Source organism: Antechinus flavipes, chromosome 2 (genome assembly GCF_016432865.1).
Source record: "Antechinus flavipes isolate AdamAnt ecotype Samford, QLD, Australia chromosome 2, AdamAnt_v2, whole genome shotgun sequence".
Classification (NCBI taxonomy): domain Eukaryota; kingdom Metazoa; phylum Chordata; class Mammalia; order Dasyuromorphia; family Dasyuridae; genus Antechinus; species Antechinus flavipes.
In genome coordinates this window covers 160,039,061-160,063,899 of record NC_067399.1, presented here as the reverse complement: position 1 = coordinate 160,063,899, position 24,839 = coordinate 160,039,061, and the positions used below count along the sequence as shown (strand labels likewise).

The 24,839-nt window shown below is 35.8% G+C and overlaps 1 protein-coding gene across 1 annotated transcript; it reads right to left on the bottom strand.

The window, feature by feature from the left end:
• Nucleotides 1–7,217: 7,217 nt before the first annotated feature.
• RBBP9 (RB binding protein 9, serine hydrolase) lies at nt 7,218–15,814 on the bottom strand. Its single transcript, XM_051975870.1, has 5 exons — nt 15,673–15,814; nt 12,414–12,456; nt 11,623–11,728; nt 8,563–8,648; nt 7,218–7,565 (listed from the first exon to the last, which is right to left on the bottom strand). The coding sequence occupies exons 1-5, from the start codon at nt 15,772–15,774 to the stop codon at nt 7,339–7,341; spliced, it is 564 nt and encodes a 187-aa protein (XP_051831830.1). The 5' UTR covers nt 15,775–15,814; the 3' UTR covers nt 7,218–7,338.
• Between the last annotated feature and the right edge of the window lie 9,025 nt (nt 15,815–24,839).

Genomic DNA, 24,839 nt, shown 5'->3' with positions numbered 1-24,839 from the left:
GTCATTCTTTTTATGCAGTCTTACTTACAACAGGCTTTAGCAAACAATTTCATGGATCTTATATGGTCTACAGCCTGGACGTTCCCCACCCTTGCCTTAAACCCTATCTTCCTATCTCCTTATTACTATAGAGGCAACACTCTCCTCCCAGCCCCTTAAGCTTACAACTTGGAGTCACATCCAATCTGTTGGCAACATCTGTCAGTTTCATCTTTTCAGTGTCTCTTGAATATACCTCTTTTTCTCCTCCAACACTGTCACCATTCTAGTGCAGGCCCTCATTACCTCATATTTTGATTATGCAATAGCTTGCTAGTGGGTCTGCTTGCCTCAAGTTTCTGCCCACTGCAATCCATTCTCCATTCTAATGTGATTTTCCTAAAGCAAAGGTCTGACTAAGTCATCCCCTTACTCTAAATCCAGTGACTCCTTATCACTTGCAGGATCGAATTCAAAATGTTGCAGGTAAAGCCTTTTTATAACCCAACCTACCTTTCCAGGCTTCTGAAATCCTACTCACCTCCCCATTCCCTATATCCTTTGGTCCAGCCTCCTAGTTGTTTGGTCAAACAAGACACTTAAGCCCTTAATTTCATGCATCTGATTGCTACTCCTAGAATGATTTCCCTCTTTAACAAAGCCTACTGACTTCTTTGGCTTCCTTTAAGTCCCTACTAAAATTTTATATTCTATGAAGTTTTTGCTTCCCTCTTGATTCTAGTGCCTTCCCACTCTTAGTTGTTTCCTATTTATCCTGTATACAGCTTATCTGTAGATATTATTTATTTGTCTCCTGCATCAGATGATGATGCCTTTTTTGTATCTCCAGTGTTTAGAACAGGGCCTGGCATATGATAGGCAATTGATGTTTAATGACTGACTAGTTTAACAACTAAACTTGCATAGGTACCAACATTAGTCTTTTAATTTGCCTTTTAGTGGTAACCTATGGCTTTGTTTGGATATTTAATATTCCATATAAACATGTAAATCTGACTTCCATCAGAACATGAAAGATGTGTATATATAAACAAGGGAGAAAAGATTTTATAATTTTCAGTATTCACAGGAAATTGTATGTGAAATATTTTGTTTTTCTATAAGGAATCCATGCTTTTTTTATGTGCACAACATTTTATTTTCCCAAATACATGCAAATATAGTTTTCTATACCTTTGCAAAACCTTGTTTTCCAAATTTTTCGCCATCTTCCCACTCAAGATAGCATGTAATTTGATATAGGTTAAACATGTGCAGTTCTTCTAAACATATTGCCAAATTCATCATGCTGTGTAAGAAAAATCTAATCAAAAAGGAAAAAATAGGAGAAATTAAAAAAAAAAAAAAAGACGAAAATATTATGCTTTGATCCACATTTATTCCCCAGAGCTCTCTAGATTCGTCCATGGGATTTTCTTTACAAAGATACTAGAGTCGTTTGCCATTTACTTTCTCTAGTGAATTAAAGCAAACAGGATTGGTGGTTTGCCCATGATCACATAGCTAGTAAGTGTCTGAGGCCACATTTGAACTCAGGTCTTCTTGACTCCAGACCCTGGGCTCTATTCCCTGAACTGCCTTGCTGCCTCCATAGTATACACATATTTAATATTTTTTCTTTGTCTTTTATGATCATTAAAAATTATGCAAATCCATGTTTCTCCCTACTGAAGTTTATATACTGAAGTATATATTGATACATACTGCATGTAAAAGACACCATAGCAAGTATTTTTCATTATTTTAAATATTAGAAAATTTTTTTAATGTTTTATATAGTGAGTATGATATAAACATAATAGAGAAAAACATCAGATGAAATAATTTGAGCCTGCCAATGACCTTTAACTTGAATTTTTAAAGCTGTGTTTATTTAAAATTCAAATAGAAAATAGAAAAAATAGGAAAAGGAAGAAAGACAGAAAAAAATTAAAACCATTGTCATGTGCACAGCAGAATGTAAGAGAGGGTTTAAAATATGTAATAAATTTCCATTCCATAATAGAAGACATTGTATTCAGAACTGTTCCATTTTTCTTTGCTTCCTTTTGGTTTTCTTTTGTTCTCAACTGCACTTCTTTATTCTTTTTTTCCCCTTTTTTCTCCCTCACCTCCCCAAGCAGGCTACAATTAAGCATGGATATGTTAATGTATACATAAACACACACACACACATATGCATATATCCATAAATCTAAAACATTAAATATGGCTGACAAAATGTTGATTGAATCTTTTTAAACTTAGACTTTGCAGAGATCAATAATTACTATCCCTACTTTTTTTCCCAATGAATTCTCCTGGTCATTGTTATTGTATTTCTATGTGTCTCTTGTTTCCTATCCCTGCTACCTCTTCTAGGTTACTTCTGCCCATTAACTTGCCTTGCTACTACTTAATCTCTCTCCTTCCAGGATCACTCCCTTCTACTCTTCTTTCCCCTCTTTTATCACAACTCCTATTAATCTACACACCCTCCTGTATCCCATCTTTCCCTCCCTCTTTATCCCTTTCCCATTACACAATTTATCCCAGCTCTGTCAATCCACACATCCTTCTAAATCCTGCCTTATCTGATTACCTCCCCTTCTTATTTCCTTACAGATTTTGGAAAGTGTTATACCTTTGTGGTCGTTTATGTTTTATTCCTTCTTTAATCCATTCTCATATGAGTAATATTTCAGAACTGTCAACCTTCCTTGACCCCTCTCCTTCTCCCTCCCCCCAATTTACTGGGTTTGATGTGGACATGACTGGAAAAAATACAATTAAGCAATAGGTTCAAGAAAGTCACAGATAACAATATCAACCCTTGAGTAATCCTGGAGAAGCAACACAATAGATACCCTTAAACTAATTTATGAATAATTAAGACATCTGTTGAGTAAGATGGAAAACATAAATGACTGTAATGATTTAAACGAATAGAGCCTGAGGAAATTCTGGGGCCATCTAGTCCAATTTAGGGACAAATGCTCTCTCTATTAGAAATACCTCATACCATCCCTTCCCATAGAGTTTACTTGAAGGAAGTTAGTATGGGTGTTATTCTTGCCAGGTATCGGTTGGGGGAGTGGGGGCAGAAATGTCACTGCTTATGGAAGGAGGGAAGGAAGGAGAGAGGCTCATTCTCCTGAAAAGGTGTGAGGGATAGGAGAGAATTTCTTTGTGTGAGCAAAAAAGCACATAGTCCACTAGTTCTGTTGTCTTCTTAACCAATGGAAATCCTCTCCTCTTCCTTGCTCTTTTTTTTTTTTTTGCCAGCACCACACCTACTCCCCTCTACTTATTTTCAGAAGGAATGTTTATTTTTAAGACTTTTCACATTTCCCACTCTGGGACATAATTCTCAGGTGGCTCTAGACTGTGAGTTTTAATATATGCACATGTAGGACAGGACAAGGAGTTCTTGAATTACAGGACTGATTAAATTAAAGCCCACTTGGAAAGATGCAGCATTCTGATTGCCCTTGATTTTAACAAAAAGTACTTTCTGGCCTATTTAGGAACCCTCAAATGGAAGCTTGGAGTAATCTTTAAAACAGGGTGCTGAGAATGGTGAAAAATGTCCATTAGCTTTTCTTGGTAGGAAATTTTTTCCCAGAAAACAAGCTGGGATGAAAAAGATATGTCCTTAATACTTCTGTGGCAAAACCCTTTCTTTTTCTTCTAATCCTAACATAAGACTGACGAAGATAACTTCTGTGAAGAAGTCCAATTGAAAATTGTGCAGGTGATCATAATTTTTTTTGTAAAATTATTTTATATATATAATATATAAATCTCTCTAGCACTCCTTTTCCTAGAGTTTGTTTTTGTTTTTGTTTTTTAGAGATATTTGGTCTGCTGACTCAGAAGAAAAGGGGATGTTAAAATTTGAAAGAGGGACATGATTTTATTTTTAGGTGGGAGAGGAAGCAATACATGAATACATCTATGATCTCATGTTTTATCCTTCCTTTAGGGTTCTCAATAGAATGTGTGTTCTTGTATGGTGCTTAGGCTGTCATCTGTTATGCTTCCTTCTTTCTAAATAGCCAGCTGATCTTTCCTGATTATGTGTTTCCCGAATAATATCTTTTATACCACTCTTTTAGCACAAAGCATCATTAATGTTTGCAGCCTAATTAAGACAACTTTGAGATACTACCTCACCTCTCAGATTGACTAAGAAGACAAGAAAAGATAATGAAAAATGTTGGAGGGGATTTGGGAAAACTGAGACACTAATACATTGTTGGTGGAATTATGAAATGATCCAACTATTCTGGAGCTATGTATGCCCAATGGGCTGTCAAACTGCATACCCTTTGACCCAGGACTGCCATTAGTGGGTCTGTATCCCAAGGAAATAATAAAGCAAGGAAAAGTACCTACATATACTAAATGTTTGTAGCAGCCCTTTTTGTGGTGGCAAAGAATTGGAAAAGGAATATATGCCCATCAATTGGAGAATGACTAAATAACCTGTGCTATAAAAAGGTAATGAAATATTATTGTTCTATAAAAAATAATGAACAAGCTGAGTATAGAAAGGCCTGGAAGAGTTATATGAACTGAGGCTGAGCGAACAAGCAGAACCAGGAATGTATGTGATGATCAACTATGAAAGACTTAGTTCTTCTCAATAGTTCAGTGATCCAAAGCAATCCAATAGATTTGGGATAGAAAATGCCATTTGTATCCAGAAAAAGAACTATGGAGATTGAATGTAAATCAACACATACTATGTTCACTTTTTTCTGTTATTTCTCTCCCATGGTTTTTCTCTTTTGTACTAATTTTTCTCTCCCAACATGATTCATAAAGCAATGTGTATTAAAAATAAATTTTAAAAAATAATAATCTGGACACCTGAAAAAAATTAAACCTTTTGCACACAGTAGTGTTAATAATGTTCAAAAGGGAGTGAATGATTGCTGTCTTCAAAAAGCTGAAGTGTTATATAAAAAAAAAAGTATACTTGTTTCCTGTAGCTCCAGAGAGCATAACTATGACCAACTAATAGAAGTTATAGGAAGGTATAACAAAAAGGGCTTTGGAACAATGGAATGACCTGCTCTGAAAAGTAATGAGCTCATCATAAGAAGTATTTGACTAAAAGTTGTAAAAACATCTGTGAAAGATGCTATTGAGGATGTTCATTAGCTAGCTATCAAATATCCATAAACAAGCATTATAATGCGAGTTCCTATGATCCCAGGGTAGTTCATTAAGGATTTATGTGGAAGATTCAAGCAAAATCTTTATAAATGCTAAACAGTAGCTTGGAAGCTGAATTCCAAAAGATGTATCTAATTTATTTTTCATTAAAGTGTCATATTTTGTGGATGTATTCATTCTAGAATAGTCTCTGATTGTAGATTCATTGGATCTACTGATTAGAATGTATCTTAGCAAATATCTAGCCCAAATCCCTAATTTTACACATGAGGAAGCTGAGCCCAGGAAATGTAAGTGATTTGTCCAAGATCACATAGATATTAAGTGGTGGAGACAGGATTTGAACTGAGATAAGTGCTCTATGACACTACATATGCTCTCCCTATCCTTAAAAATTTTGGCTATGCTAAAATGGCACTTTGCCCTCCACAAAGAGATAATATGGAGATTCACATTAATGCCTTAAATGACATTGGAATATCAAGCATAACAATCCAAATTTCTTTTAAAAAAAGAAAACTACATTCCCTTTTCCAAACAGATCTGTCCATATTTCAGAGTTATATGAGAACAAAAAAAAAAATTGGTAAAGCTGTAGTTGAGCTAAATGTACTTAATCTTTGAAGGAAGCAAAAATCTAGAGACCCAGTCAAGGAACCCTTAGGATTACTTATTGATGTTCAGGTGTTTTCAGTCATATATGACTCTGTGACTCCATCTGAGGTTTTTTTGGCAAAGATGCTGGAGTGCTTTGTCATTTCCCTCTTCAGCTCATTTTACAGATAAGGAAACAGGCACACAGGGATAAGTGACTTGCCCAGAGTCATAAAGGCTAGGAAGTATCTGAGGCCAGATTTGAACTCAGGAAGAGGAGTCTTATTGATTCTAGGCCCCAAGAATTATTTAATCAAAGCAGCTTATATTGATGTTGAGTGGAGGTTTTTTAATAAAGAGAGAGAGGCAGTATTATCTAGTGAATAGTGTGCTGGAACTAAAGTTGAGACCTAAGTTCAAACCCACCTCCCACACCCCACAGACCACTGGGCAAGTCACTTAACCTCTGGGTGGTTCAGGCAATTGTCTAGGCTTAACCAGTTTAAGGATTATAAAATGTGTGGGCTAATGGAGATCACTGATGAAATCCTCCTTGTAAAATGCAAGACTAGTTACAAATCCCAGTGGAATTGTTTCTCTCAGTATCTTCCCATTAACTCTTTTTCTTTTAAAATTATCTTGACCTATTTTAGTCCTTACGTCTCTACGGCCATTCATCTAACAGACATTTTCCTAACCACCCAGTCTATATTGTGTTAGGGGCTGAGGGATAAACTTTATTAATTTTCAAAGACCAGTCATTTGACTGACTTGAATTTCCCACTCTGCACTTGAGCAGACAATTTTTGTGAGGTGCAGTGGCCCCAGAAAGTCTCCATCCAGTATCCCAAACCTGTGAATGTGAGCCTTTAATATGATACACACAGCCAGTCACTAAATCCATACCAAATCGCACTCACAGGGTGCTAGCATCTGGAGGCCAAGGATTTCTTAAGGAACACCCAGGCCTTCATTTTATAGATGTAGATAGATTCTGAGATTCAGAAATGGGTTCTCTGACTTTCCAGAGTTTTCTTCCCACCAAACCTGTTTGTTCTCACCACCACCCATAGCCCGAGGCGCCCTCCAGTAGAACAGGTGATATTTCTGTAGCTACTCCCCAGGTAACGTGCACAGCAAGAGGCACGCCAGCCTTCGTACCTTGGCTGCAGGAGCCAAGGAGAACCTGTGCAGGAGAATGGGACCCATCACTCTCCAGGACTGGGCTACTTTGTTAGGAAGGGGAGTCTTTTCCCACTCTCCACAGCACAGCCACAGAATATCTGTGGTCTCTCTTAATAGCCTTTGGTTAATGGCTGTGCCCTCAATCAGCTGCTACTCCCTGGAAGCACGGCGTGTGCCCCAGCTTCTAAAACTTCCCTCCCTGCCTAATGCTAGAAACTTCATGCCCAGGGAATAATTATTCGCAAACCTAAAAAAGAACACTGAAACAACTGCGCTTTGCTTTGAGCTAAGTATTTGGGCAGTGTTACTTAATCTCTGCGGTTTATTGTCCTTTAATGAGCATCCAGACTATAAAATACAGATCTGGTCATGACAGACTAACAGAGTTCACCAAGGCTAAGCAGGTACATTCAGCATAGACTGCACCACACTGACTAATTCATTAAACTCAGTATTTTGAAAGTGGCCACGGTCCGTGAATTTGTGCAATTTGGCTCCCAACTCATTGGCCACTTCCTGCTGTTCACTCCAGGGAAGGAAAGGATCATCAGTGGACCCAAACTGTACTATATGTTGGCAATTGGACTTGATCTTCTCCCACTGCCAAGGACGATTGAAGTATCCTATGAAACACAGGGGGAAAAAGCTAATCATAAGTCTGGGAAAACAACTTTTAGTATTAACTAGACACTTTACTCCATCTAAAACACAGAGGACTAAAACTTTCTGCATATAAGTCAAAATGCACTATTTTTGTACCTGATAATCAATAGGGCTTGAAACTATATCATAAATGAGGAGAGAGGAAATTGTTCCACACTCCTATTGAGATGACAAGAGTCCTATACCTATAGACTAACTAGATATAAAAGGCTTGTGCCTAAAAAGAGACCTAATTTTCCCCTCAGTGAATAAATGATAAATAGTTTTGCACAGAGAGGCTTTTTAAAAAAGTCTTCTTATACTGAATCACAGGCTAAACATGAAAACTTAAATAAGGCAAAGACCTCCCTCAACTAATAGCTTTTTTATAGTCTATGCTTGGGTGAAGAAAACAAGAAATACAGGTTGCATTTCCATTTCTTCCCCATTATGTGCTCAAAGTCCAAATTTGTTCCTTGCATTTTGGGTCCTTCCTTTTCTCTCTCCATCCTTACCTCCCCTTCATTGCATTGGTAAATATAATACATTTTTTTCTCTTTACTAATGTGGATCAGATTTGACATTATTATCAGAATGGTATAATAAAACAGAATGAATTTAACTTGTGCTGTCATGTAAAAGATGACATTAACAAAATTGGTATTACTTATGTCTCTCAACAGAGGATATATAATAAATTAAAAAAAGAAATGAAGTCAAATATAATGGATATTATTGCTTGCCTTCTCTATGAATAAGGCAGGGACAGGAGAGAGAGTTTGGAACTCAAAAATCTTCACAAATGAATGATTTTTTTTATGTAATTGGGAAATATTTTTTTTAAAAAAGCAAGGATTATAGGTGAGAATAAGAAATTTGATAATTGACATTTGAAAGCAGTGCATAGATAAATGAGAAATTAGGAATCAAAATAAATTATAGGAAAGTAGACATGAAAGGGAATAAAACCTAAATTACCACTTGCTCGTTCATTCTCATCCCCCAAATCTGATGTATATGCAGACACTAATATGATAGCATATACACGATGTGTTTCTGCATACCTGGAGAAAAGAAAATAGTGTTAACTGAGCTCATATCACAATACTTCTTTCCTAGAGTTGGTCAAAGTCAACCAAAAGGAAAAGTTTAAATCAAACTTTACTTTCTTTTCAGAAAGCCTATGACAATTTATTATGGAAGGAACTATATCCTCCCCTTCAAAATCCCCGCTTTGAAGGAAACTCAGAATCCCCAACCCAAAGGTTAATCACTGAAACTGTCTACAAACTCATAGGCTAAGTGGCTTCTGAAAATTTCAGTAAATAACAATTTAAGAGCAGCTTTTGTGGCTGAGCTACTTTTCCTGCATTACTAGGTTATGTTTGCTTTTGAAAAATATATTTCTGCCTAGAAGAACTGCACATGTTTAACCTATAATGGATTGCTTACTGCCTAGGAGAAGGGGAAAAGGATAAGGAAGAGAGAAAAATTTGGAATGCAAGGTTTTGCAAAGGTGAATTTTGAAAACTAATTTTTTGCATGTATTTGGAAAAATAAAAACCTATTATAAAAAGAAAGGGAAAAAAACATTTCTGAGCATCCTCCTACCTTTGGTCAGCTGCAGGGGCTTTTGAAAATATATATATTTTTATAAGCTTTTATAAGCTAACTTTTTCAAAACTAGAAGGACTAGTAATTTAGATGATAAGGATATCTCCTTCTTTACTAACACAGAACTCAGTTCCTCTGTAATTTCAGTAAAATCCCTCTAAATGTGTAGCAATGGTCAGCTGCAATTGCTCTGAAAGTTTTAACCCTTTTGTCTCCACAAGTTCTCCCTTCCTGAATTACCCCCATCCCTACCTTCTTATCCTTACTTGTGACTGTCTCTACTGGTCCATAATTTCAGGATGCTCCAGTCATGTTTCACTTTAATCCCTACTCTCATGCCTTCCTCTGGATAGGATAGTTTCACTAACCTCCTTGCTTCCCAGGCACCCTCTTCAACTCTGCCCCCATCTCCTTCCAGTTCTAGAATACTGATCAAATCAATTTTTCCATTGTTTCTGATTCCTGAAAATGGTATATCAGTCTCTTCCCTATAACCCCACTTATTCCAGCAACTTTTAGGATCAAAGTGCCTCTTTTTGCCTAGAGGGTTACCACTTACTAATGTGTATTTTTCCCCCATTAGAATGTAAACTAGAGGGAAGGGAACTTGTAATTTATATTTATTATACATTTGTATTTATATTTGTATTCCTCATTTGACACAATGCTTGACACATAGTAGATATCTAATAAATACTTTTTCAATCATTTATTCAATTCCCCACTGAATAAGTAATAAACATATATGAATAAAAAATTCTTTTAAAGAATTGCTTCTGATAAGCTTATGAAAGACAACTTTAAAGCATTAATAAGAAATGAAAAGCAAAACCACTTGGAGGTGGCAAAGATCATAACATTTGGGAATAATTAATTCCCATTGGCTCTTGAATTAATTCCCATTGGCTCTTGGGCTTGTGGTGGGAACTTAGGCACATTAATATACTGTAGGAGGACCTGCAAATTGATCCATTGGAAAGCAATTTGGAATTGTAAAAAGAAAATGAATAAAATGTCCATAATATTCTGATCAATACATCCCATTTCTAAGACTCCAGGTAGGTCAAAAATAGAAAGAAAGGTACTATGTACACTAAAATATTTATAGCATATTTTTTGTAATCATCATGATTATAACAATACAGATAGAAAGAACATGCCAACAACAATAAAATAGAAATTAAAACTAGACTGTAAGTATAAAGATCAAGCTTACCCCCAAATAAGAGACAGAAGAATATATTCATCCTTTTTCGCAGAGGTATGAGACATGGAAGTGGAATATAACATATATATATTCTAGACTTGAATGATGTGTTGGTTAATATTGACAAGCTACTTTCTTTTTTATTCTTTGTTATAAGAGATGGATGGCTTTTTCGATAAGGAAAAGGGGAGGAATATATTTTGAAGTGGTCATATAAAATAAAAAGCTAGCAATAAGAAAATTTCTTAAAGAGTTGCAGAAGATAAAAAATTCATTGCCCTACAGCCAACCTAGAAAGAACTTCGAAAGCTGGCTAGATTGTTACCAGATCAATATTAAAAGCTTTTCTGGCTTTGTTTAATCTTTCAGAGCTTATGTTCTACTGGCATAGTCTGAAAGAATCCAGAGTCTCTTCTCTGCCATAGTGAAGTCTCAGAATAGGGATGTGAATGGGTTTTAAAATCTTTGAGAGAATATAGCTTAACAGGACTTGGGACAAGTTGCCAAAAGAAATATCTTAATTTTTCAGGTATCCCATTTTAATTTTGCCATTTCACGGTTTCATATTTGACCCCTTCTTTCATTACACTGCTAATATGAATTTATGTGACTAGAAGATTATGATATTTGGTGACTAATTCTGTAATGTGGAACAAATACAATACTTTAAGCTGCTTCTGGATGTAAGAGGCTAAGCAAACAAAAATATTTAGTACAGTGAAGCCCTGTAACCAAGAAAGAAACCCAGCCCTAAATTGCTTATCCAGCCTATTAATTTCTACCCTCTCTTCTTTATGTGGGATAAAAGGAAAGAGTACCGAATTGGAAAGCAGCTATTATTTACATATTACAGTTGAAAACTGTTGATAATGGGTGACAACCCAGAAGTGCTGCTATTCCAATTTCCCTTTTCTTTTATAACTATGGAATAACAGATGAGAAGGGAGCGCATTCCAAGCATGGGAACAGCCTGTTTGAAGAGATGAAGATGGAAAATGCAATAGTGTGTCTGAGGAATGTGATTTTGACTGAACTGAAGAATGCAGGAAGGAGAGAGAATAAGGCCGGACAAGCAGGTTAGAGCCAACTTATTTAGGGCTTTTAATGCTAACAGAAACAAAAGCTTAGGGTGCAAAGAGGCAGGCAAGTAGAAGACATTCGGGTATACTTTTGTAGGTGTGGATAATGGCCATGAACTATTTTACAAGCAGTTATACCTCATGGCAGCAATGGCTCCAGAACTGTGTCCTATGATGATTGTCTTCTCATCACAGTTGAATTCAGACTCCATGAAAGGCAGCCAGATACTTTCTCGAGCTACAACTAATTTTAAGCATATAGATGAAAGTTAATACTATTTAATAATGATAATTACAATCATTTAAGATCATGCTACTCTCTTTAGAATGAATAGTACATAGTTTTGTGAACTTTTAAAATTGCATAGTAATTTCAAAAAAAGAGAATTTATATATTAGACAGAAATCAGGACATGGGATCAGAGCCAAGAATTTCTTGGTGCAACAGTTTGATAAGTGTCATCTGGCAGATGCTTTTATTTTGTATTCTCATGAGAAACCAACAGCCATAGATCAAGGCAATAGATAATTTTAAAATTCTCACAATACTAGTAAAATATACAGCAACATAGTCAGTACATACACTGTATACTTTAAAAACACCCTCTTAAACATATACTCTCCCCAACTATAATTTCTTTTATTCTTCATGAAAATGTGACTTTTAAAAAGGCATTTTTTCTGAGAAACTATTATAAAAATGAGAACAAAAGATCAGGCTGAAGAAAAAAAATAGAAAATTGAATTTTGCCTCATGACTCAGTGACAATTGTCCTTGAAGAAACTCAAAATGCAAGTCTCTTAGAACCATCTGTTTTAGAAAATTATTATGATGATTTTTCTTCTCTTACATCATTCCTATGCCTATGGTAAAAAAATGAGAACAGATAAAATAAGGTAGAGAGATTTTTAAAAAAATAAAAACTTACTTGGGTCAGGCATATTTTGAGACAAACACTGGAAATCGGGTATCTACAAGAGAAAGATATCTTAGGAACCAAATTGATTAGATAATACTAGATAATTTCCATAACAAATGGTTTCTGATATTACTATTATCAATTCATTTAATTATTAGTGCCTACAATGTAACAAAAATTGGCTAGGTACAGGGAAGGAATACATAGGTTATATATATTGTATGAGGTCCCTGATACATAGATTGATATTTTTCCTTAAAAGGCAATGAAATTATCCTTAAGATTTAATTGGTCCAGTTCACTTAGGCTTAAATTGTAGAAATAGCTTCCTGGTTGCCTAAGTACAAAGGCCTAGTAATTGAGGGCTCCTCAGGCTTAAAATGCTTCTAAAATGTACAACCAGCCTGGCGAATGTGAGGAAGGGAAGCTGTGTCCACCTGAATCAATTCTGCCTCCTTGTTTGCCATCCTTTCCAGCTAGTCTTTTTGTTAAGTGGTAGATGGGTGCCCATTTCATTCTATCTTGAGCCTGACAACCAAACAGCTCTGAGCCAGGCTCAGCCCAGAACACACACACACCCACCCACCCACACACTTACAGAGAATCATAGAATTTCAGAGTTGGAAGTTCTAATCCAACTTGTCCCTGAGGAATGATTCCCTCTAAAACAACTCTGATGGGGATCATCCAACTTCTACTCAAACACCTCCCAATGAAGAGGAGCCATTACTGCTCAAGGCAGCCCATTCCACATTTGGGTAGTTCTAAATTGTTTTGAAATTTTCCACTGACAATTTACAGTCTCTCTCTGCAATTTACAGTCATCACTTCTAGTTCTGCCTTCCGAAGTCAAAGGGTCCAGGGCCATATGACGGCCCTTTAAATTACTTGGAAGACAGTTATGTTTTCTCTCAGTTTTCTTTTCTCCATTCTAAACATCTACATTTCTTTCAACTGAACTTATATGGCTTGAATTCAAGGTCTTTTACCCTGATTGTCCTGCTCTAGATAGCTTCAGTCTGTTAATATTCATATACATAAAATAGGGGACTGTATTAAACCCAAATTAAACAGCTGCTCTGAGATAGCAAAATATGACAAATTGGACTAAACTTCTGATGTAGAAATTTGGGGCACCATTGACAGACTCCCTAAAAAGATAAATCAGATTTCTCAGCGCCCCAGCGCTTTATTTAAAAAAAAATTACTAGTTTAAACATTTACTTAAAAATATTTTTTTAGTGCCAACTTCTCTCCCTCTTAAATATTCCTCCCCTCATCCATTGAGAAGGCAAGAAATGTGATATCCGTTAGACATTTGAAATCTTGCAAAACATATTTCCATATTAGCCATGTTACAAAAAAAGAGAGGCAAGAAAAATAAAATGAAAAAATTGTGGTTCAATCTGCATTCAGATTCCATAAATTCTTTCTTCAGAGGTGGATAGTATAATTCATCATATTTTATCCTAAGTTTCTCAGAATTGAATTGGATCATTGTATTGATCATAATAACTAAGTCACCCCAGTTCTAAATTTTTGTGAGTGCCTCTATCCTCGTTGTTCGTTTATGTCTGAAATTGTACAAGACTCCATTTGCTTAAAGCAGGTAATTCAATTACAATCAGGGATAGGGAGAGGAAAACCAATAAGACAGTATTGGCCCTGACAGCACTTACCACTTAGGAGGAGGATGTAATGAATACACAAATACTTACATCGGAAAATGAATGAAAACAGGTTCATTAGAGAAGTATTAGCAAAGTACAAGGTGTCCCAAGCTTTAATAGCTTAAAACAACAGAGATTTTTGGGGAACTCTGCACTATTTAGTCAAGAAAGCTTCACAGCACTTACATGAACTGATACTAAGTGAAGTGAATGAATCAAGAGAAAATTGTACACAATAAGATTATGTGATAATCAACTTTAATGGACCTGGCTCTTTTCAACCATGAGGTGATTCAGGCCAGTTCCAACAGACTTGTGGTGGAAAGAGCCATCTGCGTTCAAAAAAAGAACTATGAAAATAAATGTGGATCACAACATTTCCACCTTGTTTTTTTTCTTTCTCCTTTTTTTTCCCCTTTTTGATCTGATTTTTCTTGTGTAGAATGATAAATGTGGAAATATGTTTAGAAGAATTAAACATGTTTATCCTATATTGGATTACTTGCTGTATGGGGGAAGGGAGGAAGGAAGGAGAAAAATTTAGAACACCGGGTTTTACAAGGCTGAATATTAAAAATTATCTTTGCATATATTTTGAAAAATAAAAAGACATTTAAAAGATAATAAAATGACTAGGAATTAAAAAACAAAACAAAACAAAACAAAGTTTTATAGCTTAGTAACATTTCAGGCAACCTAGAAGAGACTTCCTACTCTCACTGGGGAAAAAAAGCTGGGGCTGAGGAGATGAGAGAATTTTGAAAATTAAGTAAAAAAGGCTGAGGAAAGAGGCAAAGGGGAGCTAGTGGCTGGACTACTACCAGATTTCCATCGACAAGACTGGACTTGAGTAAGAGAGTTGTTCTGTTTTCCTTAGCATGAAGCAACAAAGTTTTAAGCCCCCTACTATGGGACATGTGCCAAAAAGCAAAAATGTCCCTAAGGAGTTCATGTTCTAATGGGGGTAAGAAGGGAAGGAAAGGAGACAACATGAAAAAAAAATATGCATACAGTATAAATCATATATTCTTTCAAAGAAGGTACCAGCAGTACAAGGAACTGAAGAGGACTTCTTGCAGAAGGTAGGATCTGACTACAGTCTTTGTAAACCATCCTCTGGAAACCTATCCTGACTCCTCACCACTTGCTCAACAAGTTGATCTCAGGCAGGTCACTCACCTCTCTGAGGCTCAATTTCCTTATCTGTGAAAAGGGATGTAATAAAATGGTTTTACTAGATACCTCACAGGTTTCCTCTAAACTGTCAAGCCTTCTATAAATAGGAGAAATTAGGATGATGATTTCAAAGGAGGAAAACATTTAAGACTTGATGTATATATAGTTTTCAGCAAAGTTTTGGGAGTAGAAATATTTCTAAAAAAGAAAAAAGCATAACTAGCATTGTTTCTCCCTGTCTAAAAATAAAGATGTAAATGAGACATGCAGGAAGAAAATAAGAGGAACTGTAGAGAAAACTGAGAATTCAGGTAACTATTTGCCTGTGACCAGTGCACAAGTCTCCTGGGACTGAACTAAGAAGGGAGTAAAAACCACATGGCTAATTCTTAAAGAAAAAGCAACATTTCTTAGAGTCTTACCTTCTCCAGCCTCTTTTTTACCCATCCGTACCAACCATGGGTCACCACATCACCTCCTCCATTTCCAGGAACAATCACAGCTTTGCTAGGAGAAACCATCATCCCAACTAGGAATGTTTCTCCAACGCACTTCTATTTCTTCACTGAGGAAGGCTGTACCTATCACGAGAGGGTAGGAGCTTAAGGCATCATGGGACTTGTAGTCTTTACAGCAATAAGGTCCTAGAAATATTAGCACTCTAGCTCAAGACTTTTCAATTCAAAATACAGTAGAAGGATTTTTTTTTGCATTTCTTTGCAACATGGCTAATATTTTTGCATGACTTCACATATATAATAGGTATATTGTTTGCTTTTTCAATGAGTGGGGGAAGAACTGAAGGAAAGGAAAGAATTTGGAGCTCAAAATTTTCAAAATGAATCTTAATAAAAATAAAAAAATAAAACCTAGTATGGTAGTAGGTAATTTGAAAGGAAGATCAAGCCAAAAAGTACAACATTTTCCTGCTAGTAACAAAAAAACAACCTGTCACATAAGATGAAAAGTTTATTTTCTGTCTTGTAAACTGATTAAAGTTAGTCTGTAACTAACATAAGACAGCCCTAGATGGCGTCTGTGTTTCCTTCTAGCTCTGTGATTCTATGGTCACTTATCAGTTCTTTGATAAATCACAGTCTCAGATCTTCCATCTTTAAAATGACAAAATAAAATCTGTCCTACTTCTTTCAGAGGGCTATTGGAGACAATCTACATACAGCACTTTGCAAGCCTTAAAAGGGATATTAGCTACACTATCAATATTTTTATGATTTTTACTGGTGTAGGACCTCCTTACAATTGGGAGATAGCTATATAACTATAACTTACTATCTTAGTTGCCTGCGGCTCATTAACTTGTTTATGGCCATACAGCTAGCTAATAGGTACCGGTAGCAAGTTTTGAAGCCACATGTTTCTGACTCCAGACCAATGCTCTAACCACTGTACAACATGGTCATCTTGCAAATTTTATAAGCCTATTGAATGACTTTTGTGATTAATATTATCTCCCACAACCTGCTGACATAAAACCAAATTTCTGTTTTCCTTAAAATAAAAGAATAGGAATTGGACTTGTGATTTCATTAAAACAGGGAATTCCCAGTTGGAGGACTGCCTTTACCGGCAAAAGTCATCCACTTCTAGACTTAGAATTGCCTATCACTGACAAGTGAAGTGACTTGCTTTGGATCAAAGAACCAGCATGTGTCAGAGCTGGAACTTAGCCCTATTTCTGGGTGGTTCTGCACTAAATTGCAATTGCCTCTTTTCTTTACAAAAAGCTTGTATTTTTCTCTTGTGAAAGACTTCTTTCTTAGTCATTTCTACTAAAATGCGTTTTTTTTTTTTTGGAAAATAGTGGTTCCAACATGATTGATATATAAGGGAACAATTTGAACATAATGAATTTTGGTATATTTATTGTTAATTTCTTCTCACAAAGACAAGAGGCTAGTGAACCACACTCATCCACATTTGGTATTACAATTGTCTACTCAATTTCAGATAACTCTCCTGCCACTTCACAATCATTCACAAGTTGCAATCCTTCTGACTCCCACATCTACAAGCAAACTTCTGTTCTTTATTCAAGGTAAAATGCCATACTTATTGTATATCTTTTGTTGCAGTAGGAGCTGTGGGCAGAGGAAGGCTGACCACTAACCCAGGAATTCCCCCACCCACCCGCCTCATGCAGACTTTCAGCCTTGGCTGAGGCCCTGGCCTCTAGTTCTGGAGTTTCTACTGCCCTCAAATGTAGCTGGGATCATTGTACTGAAACTCAACTGAAATGTAGGCTGAATAATATCTCTGTGGATCCTGCTCCTATTTATGATATTTATGTATTTCTTTAAAAAAAACCATTCTTTATTTTTAATACACATTGCTTTATGAATCATGTTAGGAGAAAAAAATCAGAACAAAAGGGAAAAACCATGGAAGAAGAAAAAAAAAAAAAAAACCCAGAAAAAAGAAGTGAACATAGCATGTGTTGTTTTATATTCAATCTCGATAGTTCTTCTGGATGCAGAAGGCATTTTCTATCCAAAGTCTATTGGGATTGCCTTAGATATTTTTGTATTTCTTAACCATTTAATATGTATAAAACTGTATTACCATTTTTTTAAAAGTTCCTATCTTTTTAATGTGTTACTAGTGATGTTTTTGAGTGTTGCTTCCCCATTTTGTTTCCCCATAAGCACTGTGGTGTGATTTTGTGGTGATTTTTAATGCATATGCCATGTTGCAGCAGAACAGACTGTAATAGTTTTTCTTTTTGAGCCTAAAGCAGCTGTTAGCATAACAATAAATTAAACATCCCCTTGGTTTTATTATTCATTTCTTTGTACTTTATATTTTCCAGAGGCTGTTAATAATTGAAGTCTGCAAAGTGCCTGTATCACAAACAGATGATATTCTTTTGAAGTCATCGCGGGGGATAAAGGCAACTCTCAGGTGACTGACCAAGGAGATAAATGTGGGACAAAGATGCCCACACAACTCATTCCTGTCAGCTCTCATGAAGTCCTTTAAGTCTGTCTCCTGTAGTTGATGGTTATACCTGAGGATTAGGGAAATTGAGATGAAGCAAAGGCAACTGAGTATCCTCCAGGAGGCCAGAAACCAACATTATCTCAAAAATCTAGTTGGGGTAAACTCCAGCTTCTGAAATAAGAACTCACTATTTGACAAAAATTGCTAGGAAAACTGGAAAATAATATGTCAGAAACGTGGCATAGACCTACACATCTCACACCCTATACTAAATAAGTTCAAAATAGGTACATGATTTGGGCATAAAGGATGATACATAAACAAATAGGAGAACAAGGGATGATTTACCTATCAAATCTTTGGAGAAGGAAGGAATTTATGACTAAAGAAGAACTAGAGAACATTGTGAAGGGCAAAATGGACAACTTTGATTACATTAAATTGAAAAGTTTTTGCACAAATAAAACTAACAGAAACAAGATTAAAACGAAATTACAAAGCTGGGGGAAAAAAAATCTTCACAGCCAGTTTTCTGATAAAGGTCTCATTTCTAAAATATATCAAGAACTGTTGTCAAATTTAAGGGATATATGCCATCCCCCAATTTATAAATGGTCAAAGGTTAGGATATCTCTCCCCTGGTTTCTCCCTTTTGTTCTGATTTTTCTCTTCCAATATGATACATAAAGCAATGTGTATTAAAAAATAAATTTATCAGAGTGAAAATATTTAATTGGAAAACATTTAAATAAAAATACAATAAAACATTTAAAAAAATCTAGTTGGGGTTTTAGGGCTGCTGCTGGGGGGGGAGGGTGTGATCTCAGATAAGAGATTAGGCAAGATGAAGGAGACAAATATGGAGATAAATATAAGGCAGGAGAAGGAGGCAGAAGTTTTAAGATTATGACAGAGGATATATAGCTTTATCCTAGCTCTTTATCATAGTCCAGGATTGAGGGAAAAGTCAGGGAAAGGAACTAGGAACTAGTCATTATTGTGTCAGGCAAGGAGTAGTACTATTCAAACTTCAGAGGAAACAAGATTGGTGCTTTGTCACCCCATCCAAGAATGCAAGAAGGGGCAAAATATGGTACTGACACTAATTCCTAACCCAGAAGTTATGCCTTTACATGAGTAAAGAGAAGAAAACTCCTAATATAATGAAGAAATACTATGGAGTAAGCAAAATCTTGAGTTAAACCCCAAAGAAAGTAGTGACTCCACAAAAGTACAAGAGATTAAAATAAAAAAATCTTGACTTCAAGGACTTGGACAGTGGATAGAAGAAAGGAAGCAAGAGATAAAAAATTAAATTGTGAAGGTCAGAACTAAATTTGATACTCATAGGCTCATAGATACAGAGCTGGGAAGAACCATCACCAGCCATGTCCTTTGGTCTCATCATATTACAGGTAAGAAAACAGAAGGCCAGGAAATTTAATTGACTTGTATAATATTACAAAAATATTAAATGTCAGAGGTAGGATTTGAACCCAAATCCTTTCCTTCCAGATCCAGTAATTTTCCCACTATATCACATTATCTCCCATACTCCAAATGTTATTTAACTAACCTGTCTAATAGACAGAAAGCAGGACAGAATTGACTTTCATGTCTCTGAGATTCATAGAAGCTAGAAGAGAGAAGAATGAAACCTAAGATTGCCTTGGTTTTCTAATCTGCTTTTTCACACTATTGACTCACAATCAAGTTTATGTGAATGATTAAAATCCTTTTCAGGCAAAATATTGTCTGAGTATATCTCCCCATTTTGTACTTGTGAAATAGATTTTTTTTAATCTAAGAGTAAGAGTTTACAATTAGATTCACTAAATTTCTTTTTACTTGAATCAGACCAGTCTTTATAAGCTATTGAATCATTACTCTCTCATTAAATGCACTAACTATGCCTCCCAATTTTGTATTATCTACAAATTTGATAAACTTTCCATCTATGCCTATGAGTCATTTTTTAAAGTATTAAATAGCACAGATATAAACATAGATCCATGGGAACCTTCATTGGAGAAACTGTCTTATAAATTGACCTTGAACTATTTATGACCTGTTTCAAATTGTCTGGTCCCAAAGTCAGATGTGCTGCCTACCTATGTGTTGCCCCCCAAAGTCCCAAGTGTTTCCTGAAATAGATTATAATATAATATTTAAGAAAATAAACTATAATAGAATATATGTAATGTTAACACGTGGTTTTCTTTTTTAAAAAAACAGGAAGATAATATGTATTTTTTTTCCAAGCTAATATGCATCCTGCAAGGATTCTTACATAGTTTAGTGGCTCTGGTTCTATTTGAGTTTGACCCAACTAATGTAATGCACACCATTCCATTTTCCCCACAAAAATAGCTTGAAAAGTTTTTCCAAAGGCTTTGCTAAAATCTAAATAAATGGTGTCATTCAGTATAGTGCAACAGAAATAGTGTTTTATTTTAGTCAAATGATTTGAGTTCAAATCCTGTCCCTTACCCCTGCATTCTTGATCGTCACATAATTGCTGTTGGACTGTTTCCTCATTTGTAAAATGAAGAAGTTAGACTAATTGACTTTACCTCCTAGACCTAAATTTTGATCCTATGATCCCTGATCTATCAATTTAGTAGCTAGAATTAGAAATTGGACCTATGATTTAATTGGAACAAGGGATTCCCAGTTGGGGGCGCTCCCTCTATTCATGAATATCCGCACTTTATTGGCAGCTTAAAATTTTTGAAAGTTTTCTCTAAGTTAGTTGTTTTTATTGTTGTTGCCCCCTCATATTTGAAGAGGAAATAATACCACGAGGGTATTTTGACTTGTTCATGAATTGGATTTAAGTGAGAAAGCTACACAAAGTTGTCAGACTCACTCTCTCCTCCAGAGTTATCCAAGTCCAGTGGCAAGACAAACATTTAGAAATTAAATGACTTGTATAAGGTCACACATTCAGTAGGAGGATTTGAACCCAAGTATTTCTTAGTCAAAGGTCCACTTTGTAGCCACTATGTTTCTTTGACTATCATCAATTTAGTGATGTTAATAATAGTATGGTATAACTTTTTCTTGATAAAGCCATACTGAAAAACCAAGGCAAATTAACTCAGTACTCTGGGATTTCCAAAATGTCTTCAATTTACCTTTCCTGGCTTCTCATATATCATTTATTATGATCAGATACATTGGCTTAAAGAGTTCTATGTTTTTTCCCAAACTATAAGACTCTGTATTTCTTATTTTCATCTTGCACTTGCCCTCTTCTCTTTCTGCATGCCATTCTTTATGTTTGACACGATCTTTCTTCATACAATTAATATTTTCCATTATAATCTGTCCTTTCTTTGTGAAAGCATATTTTTAAAAATCTCCTTTTTAGTACAACTGAAAATAGCAAGAAAAATATTTCTGCAGCCAAAACTTTTTCCAGATTTTTTTCTCTTTAGGAAAATATTTAAGAGGTCAAGAACAAAAAGCTGAGGCCTGGGGGGACTGGATTAATAATGGTGATCAAATTTAAAACAAAAAAAAAAATCTGTTCTAGATAAGATCATTGTCTTTTCCAAATCTGCAAGGGATTAAAATATCAGGGAAGTTATCTTTGATTACACCAAGAAAATGCTTGTAGGGAGCAGTCAAGGATAGAATTGAATAGTTATTAAATTGCTTTTAATTTTGAGATTTTTCTGGAATGTATTGACTTAAAAAAAGGTTTATGAACTTGTATGGGAAAAATATTAATTCTATTTTCACTAGTTTCTGACTAAAACTTAGCATTTCCTTCGATTATGAATGTAGGCAGCAAACCACACTAGAATGAGCAGTATCTGTGATTTGATACCAACAAAAAACAGATGTTTTCATATCACATTACTATTATTACAGCTATCTTTAAATACTGTTTACTCTCATCGCTACTTCAAAATTATTGTTGTACTAAACCTACCACTAGACTGCAGTAGATCCCCATAGAAGTTTTGAATTGAAACAGATAGATCAGCTTCATAGGTTGAACCAGAAGGAACCTTTGGGGATGGGGAACTCCTTTCCCTCATTTTACAGATGAGGAAATCGAAGCGCAGGGAGGTATAAGTGGCTTGTACAATGCCTCACACCTCTGAGTGGCTGAGGTGGGATTTAAACACAGGTCTAGTCCCTTACCAAGGCTGCTGACCTATTTGTCCATGCTGCTTCTAGGAATAAATTACTGAAATAACTAGCCAAAGACAACCCTAGAGGGCTCAATGAAGAGAAGACTCGTGCTGGAGTCAGAGATCCAAATTTTAATACATCAGACGCTTTTTAGCTGTGTGACCCTGAGTCAGTTCATCTTTCTCAGCTTGAGTTCCTCGACTCTAAAATGGGGGTAACAGTGACAGCTGCTTCCCAGGTTGTTGTAAACCTCAGAGGAGATGACATTTGTACAGTATCTGACACGTAGTAGGTGACGTGGACTTCATGCCTAATCTCTTTCCGTTTCAGGAAGAAGCCCGTCTAGCTGTCATCACCCATAACCAATCCCAGACTATGCTGTCTGTACAGAGTGATGTAAGACTGGGACTCTTTGTCTATGTCTCCAACCTCTGGGCATCTTTCAACAGTCTGAGATGTTGATGAGCATATATTTAGACGAGTTTGGGACCTGGTCAGCTGGGACCTTCCAAATGGCTCCTCTCTGAGCTAACTTCCCAGAGCTACCAAATTCTCCCCTGGCTTCCCTTAGAAATCTGCCCACGGTCACATCTTCTTTTCTGAGTTCCTTTGGGTTTGCCCGTTACAGTCCTCTGCCTGGAGATGGCTTTCCTCTCCTCCCCAGCATGCCTCATGGTATCTTTCTCCTTTCTCACTAACTCTGGCTGTGGATTTAGCCTGCCAGTCAATGGCATACTTACATCTCATAGCATATTCCTTTAATGGATTCTTCCAAATCCTATCAAATTTTTCTTGTAACCCTATTGTTCTCCCAAATCTATTCCATATTGACCACTCCTGGAGCCGATTTTACCTCTTTATTTTGTCTGTGACCTCTTCTCGTAAATAAATGTCCTCTTTTGGCAAAAAGAATGTCCATTGTGAATTTGTCCCATCATTTATTTTGAACTAGGAATTGCTATCCTGACCTCATCAGTTAGATATTTAATAAACGCTTCTGATGAAGTCCTGGATTACTAGGTGAGATTGGCAGAGAGAGCCTGAAGTATTGATAAAATTACTCTCTGAGACAAGCAGGAAAGGGCACTGATGGGATATAATCCTTATAATCCCACCCTCTGTGGAGGTCCTGGGTAGCCCACCCTGCTGTGTTCAGTCAGAAATGCAAGTTACAGCAAACCCAGAGGTGAAATCTCCTCTATAAATCTGTCCATGGCACACTGTCTTTCTCCTTAGCCCTCCTGCATGCCTCATGGTGCCCTCCCTCTCATTTCCCTACTATATTGATGTCTTTCTCCTTCTTCCAGCGAACTAATTCTTTAAGGTGCTACCCTTCTATATGAATTTAGCCTGCATGTCAATGGTATACTTCCATCTCGTGTAATATGTCCTTTCTCCTAATTAATTGTGAATTCTGTTAGGGAACTTGTCTTTTCCATGGTTAATTGCTAAAACCTCTTTCCTTGCTAACTATATGCTGTCCCGATTTTATTTCATACTTAATATTTCTGATGTTGATTGTATCTCTTAATTTTGTCTGTCATCTCTTTTCCTAAATAAGCCTACATTTTGGCAAAGAGAATGGCCATTATGAACTCTTAACGTTACCATACCCCAATCTCATCATTTGGTGCTGAACTCCAAACACATCATTTGGACTTAGGAATTGCTTTACTGGACATATCACTTCCTTCCAGGAAAAGCTTATTTTTCCATAAAGTGGAAATTCATGTGAATCATGAATTTAAACTTTTTAAAAATAAGTTAACAGTGTAAATAAACTGTATTAAATGTGAAAGTGAATATATCTGTACTTGTAAGAATTGAAATAGCATGGCATAGATCACTGATAGTTAATGTAATAGTGATACAATTCTCATAAGAAAAGGTGAAGGCTTTTGCAGTTTGGGCTCATAATTTATTTTTTCTAAAGGTCACAATCAGAGCATTATTTATGATTGGCAATCCAGATTTTTAGTAAAAGCAAGCCCTGGAATCTGAGACTTTTCTGAGAAGGTCACCTTTAAATTTTATTTATTTAAGAAGCTGCTGCATGAATTACATGGGCTGAATTGTTTGCTTAATGGAGTAAGTTCCTGGAACAATAACATCACTTCTAACCCGGATCTGAAACCTGAAAAAGAATTTATCTTTCTCAACATCTGCCCTTAAGAGAGTTTAGTCTTAATGCTTACATAATGTGCTTTTCTGAGTTATAGAGCAACTAAATCAAACTTCATTCATTTAAGTTTATTCAGATGTAATATAGTTATGATGTTAGTCCATATGATTTTATTTTGTTATTTTTTTTCTAATGAGTGGCACAAATATTTTATGACTGCCATCATTTAAAAAATGTTATTTTTAGTTGTGGTTTGTTTTCTGAGTTGAATCAAATTAGCCAACTCATTTGGAAAATGTAAAAATAATTCTGAAAAGTCAACATTGGACTTGTATATGTTATTTTCCACTGTTACTTTAATGC

Bases quoted from the DNA above. Each gene is read 5' to 3' on its own strand.
- RBBP9 (XM_051975870.1), bottom strand. From the start codon at position 15,774: ATGATGGTTTCTCCTAGCAAAGCTGTGATTGTTCCTGGAAATGGAGGA. The intron at 12,457-15,672 runs GTAAGACTCTAA...TTTCTCTTGTAG, and splicing joins TAAAAAAGAGGCTGGAGAAG to ATACCCGATTTCCAGTGTTT. The intron at 11,729-12,413 runs GTAAGTTTTTAT...GCTTAAAATTAG, and splicing joins TCAAAATATGCCTGACCCAA to TTGTAGCTCGAGAAAGTATC.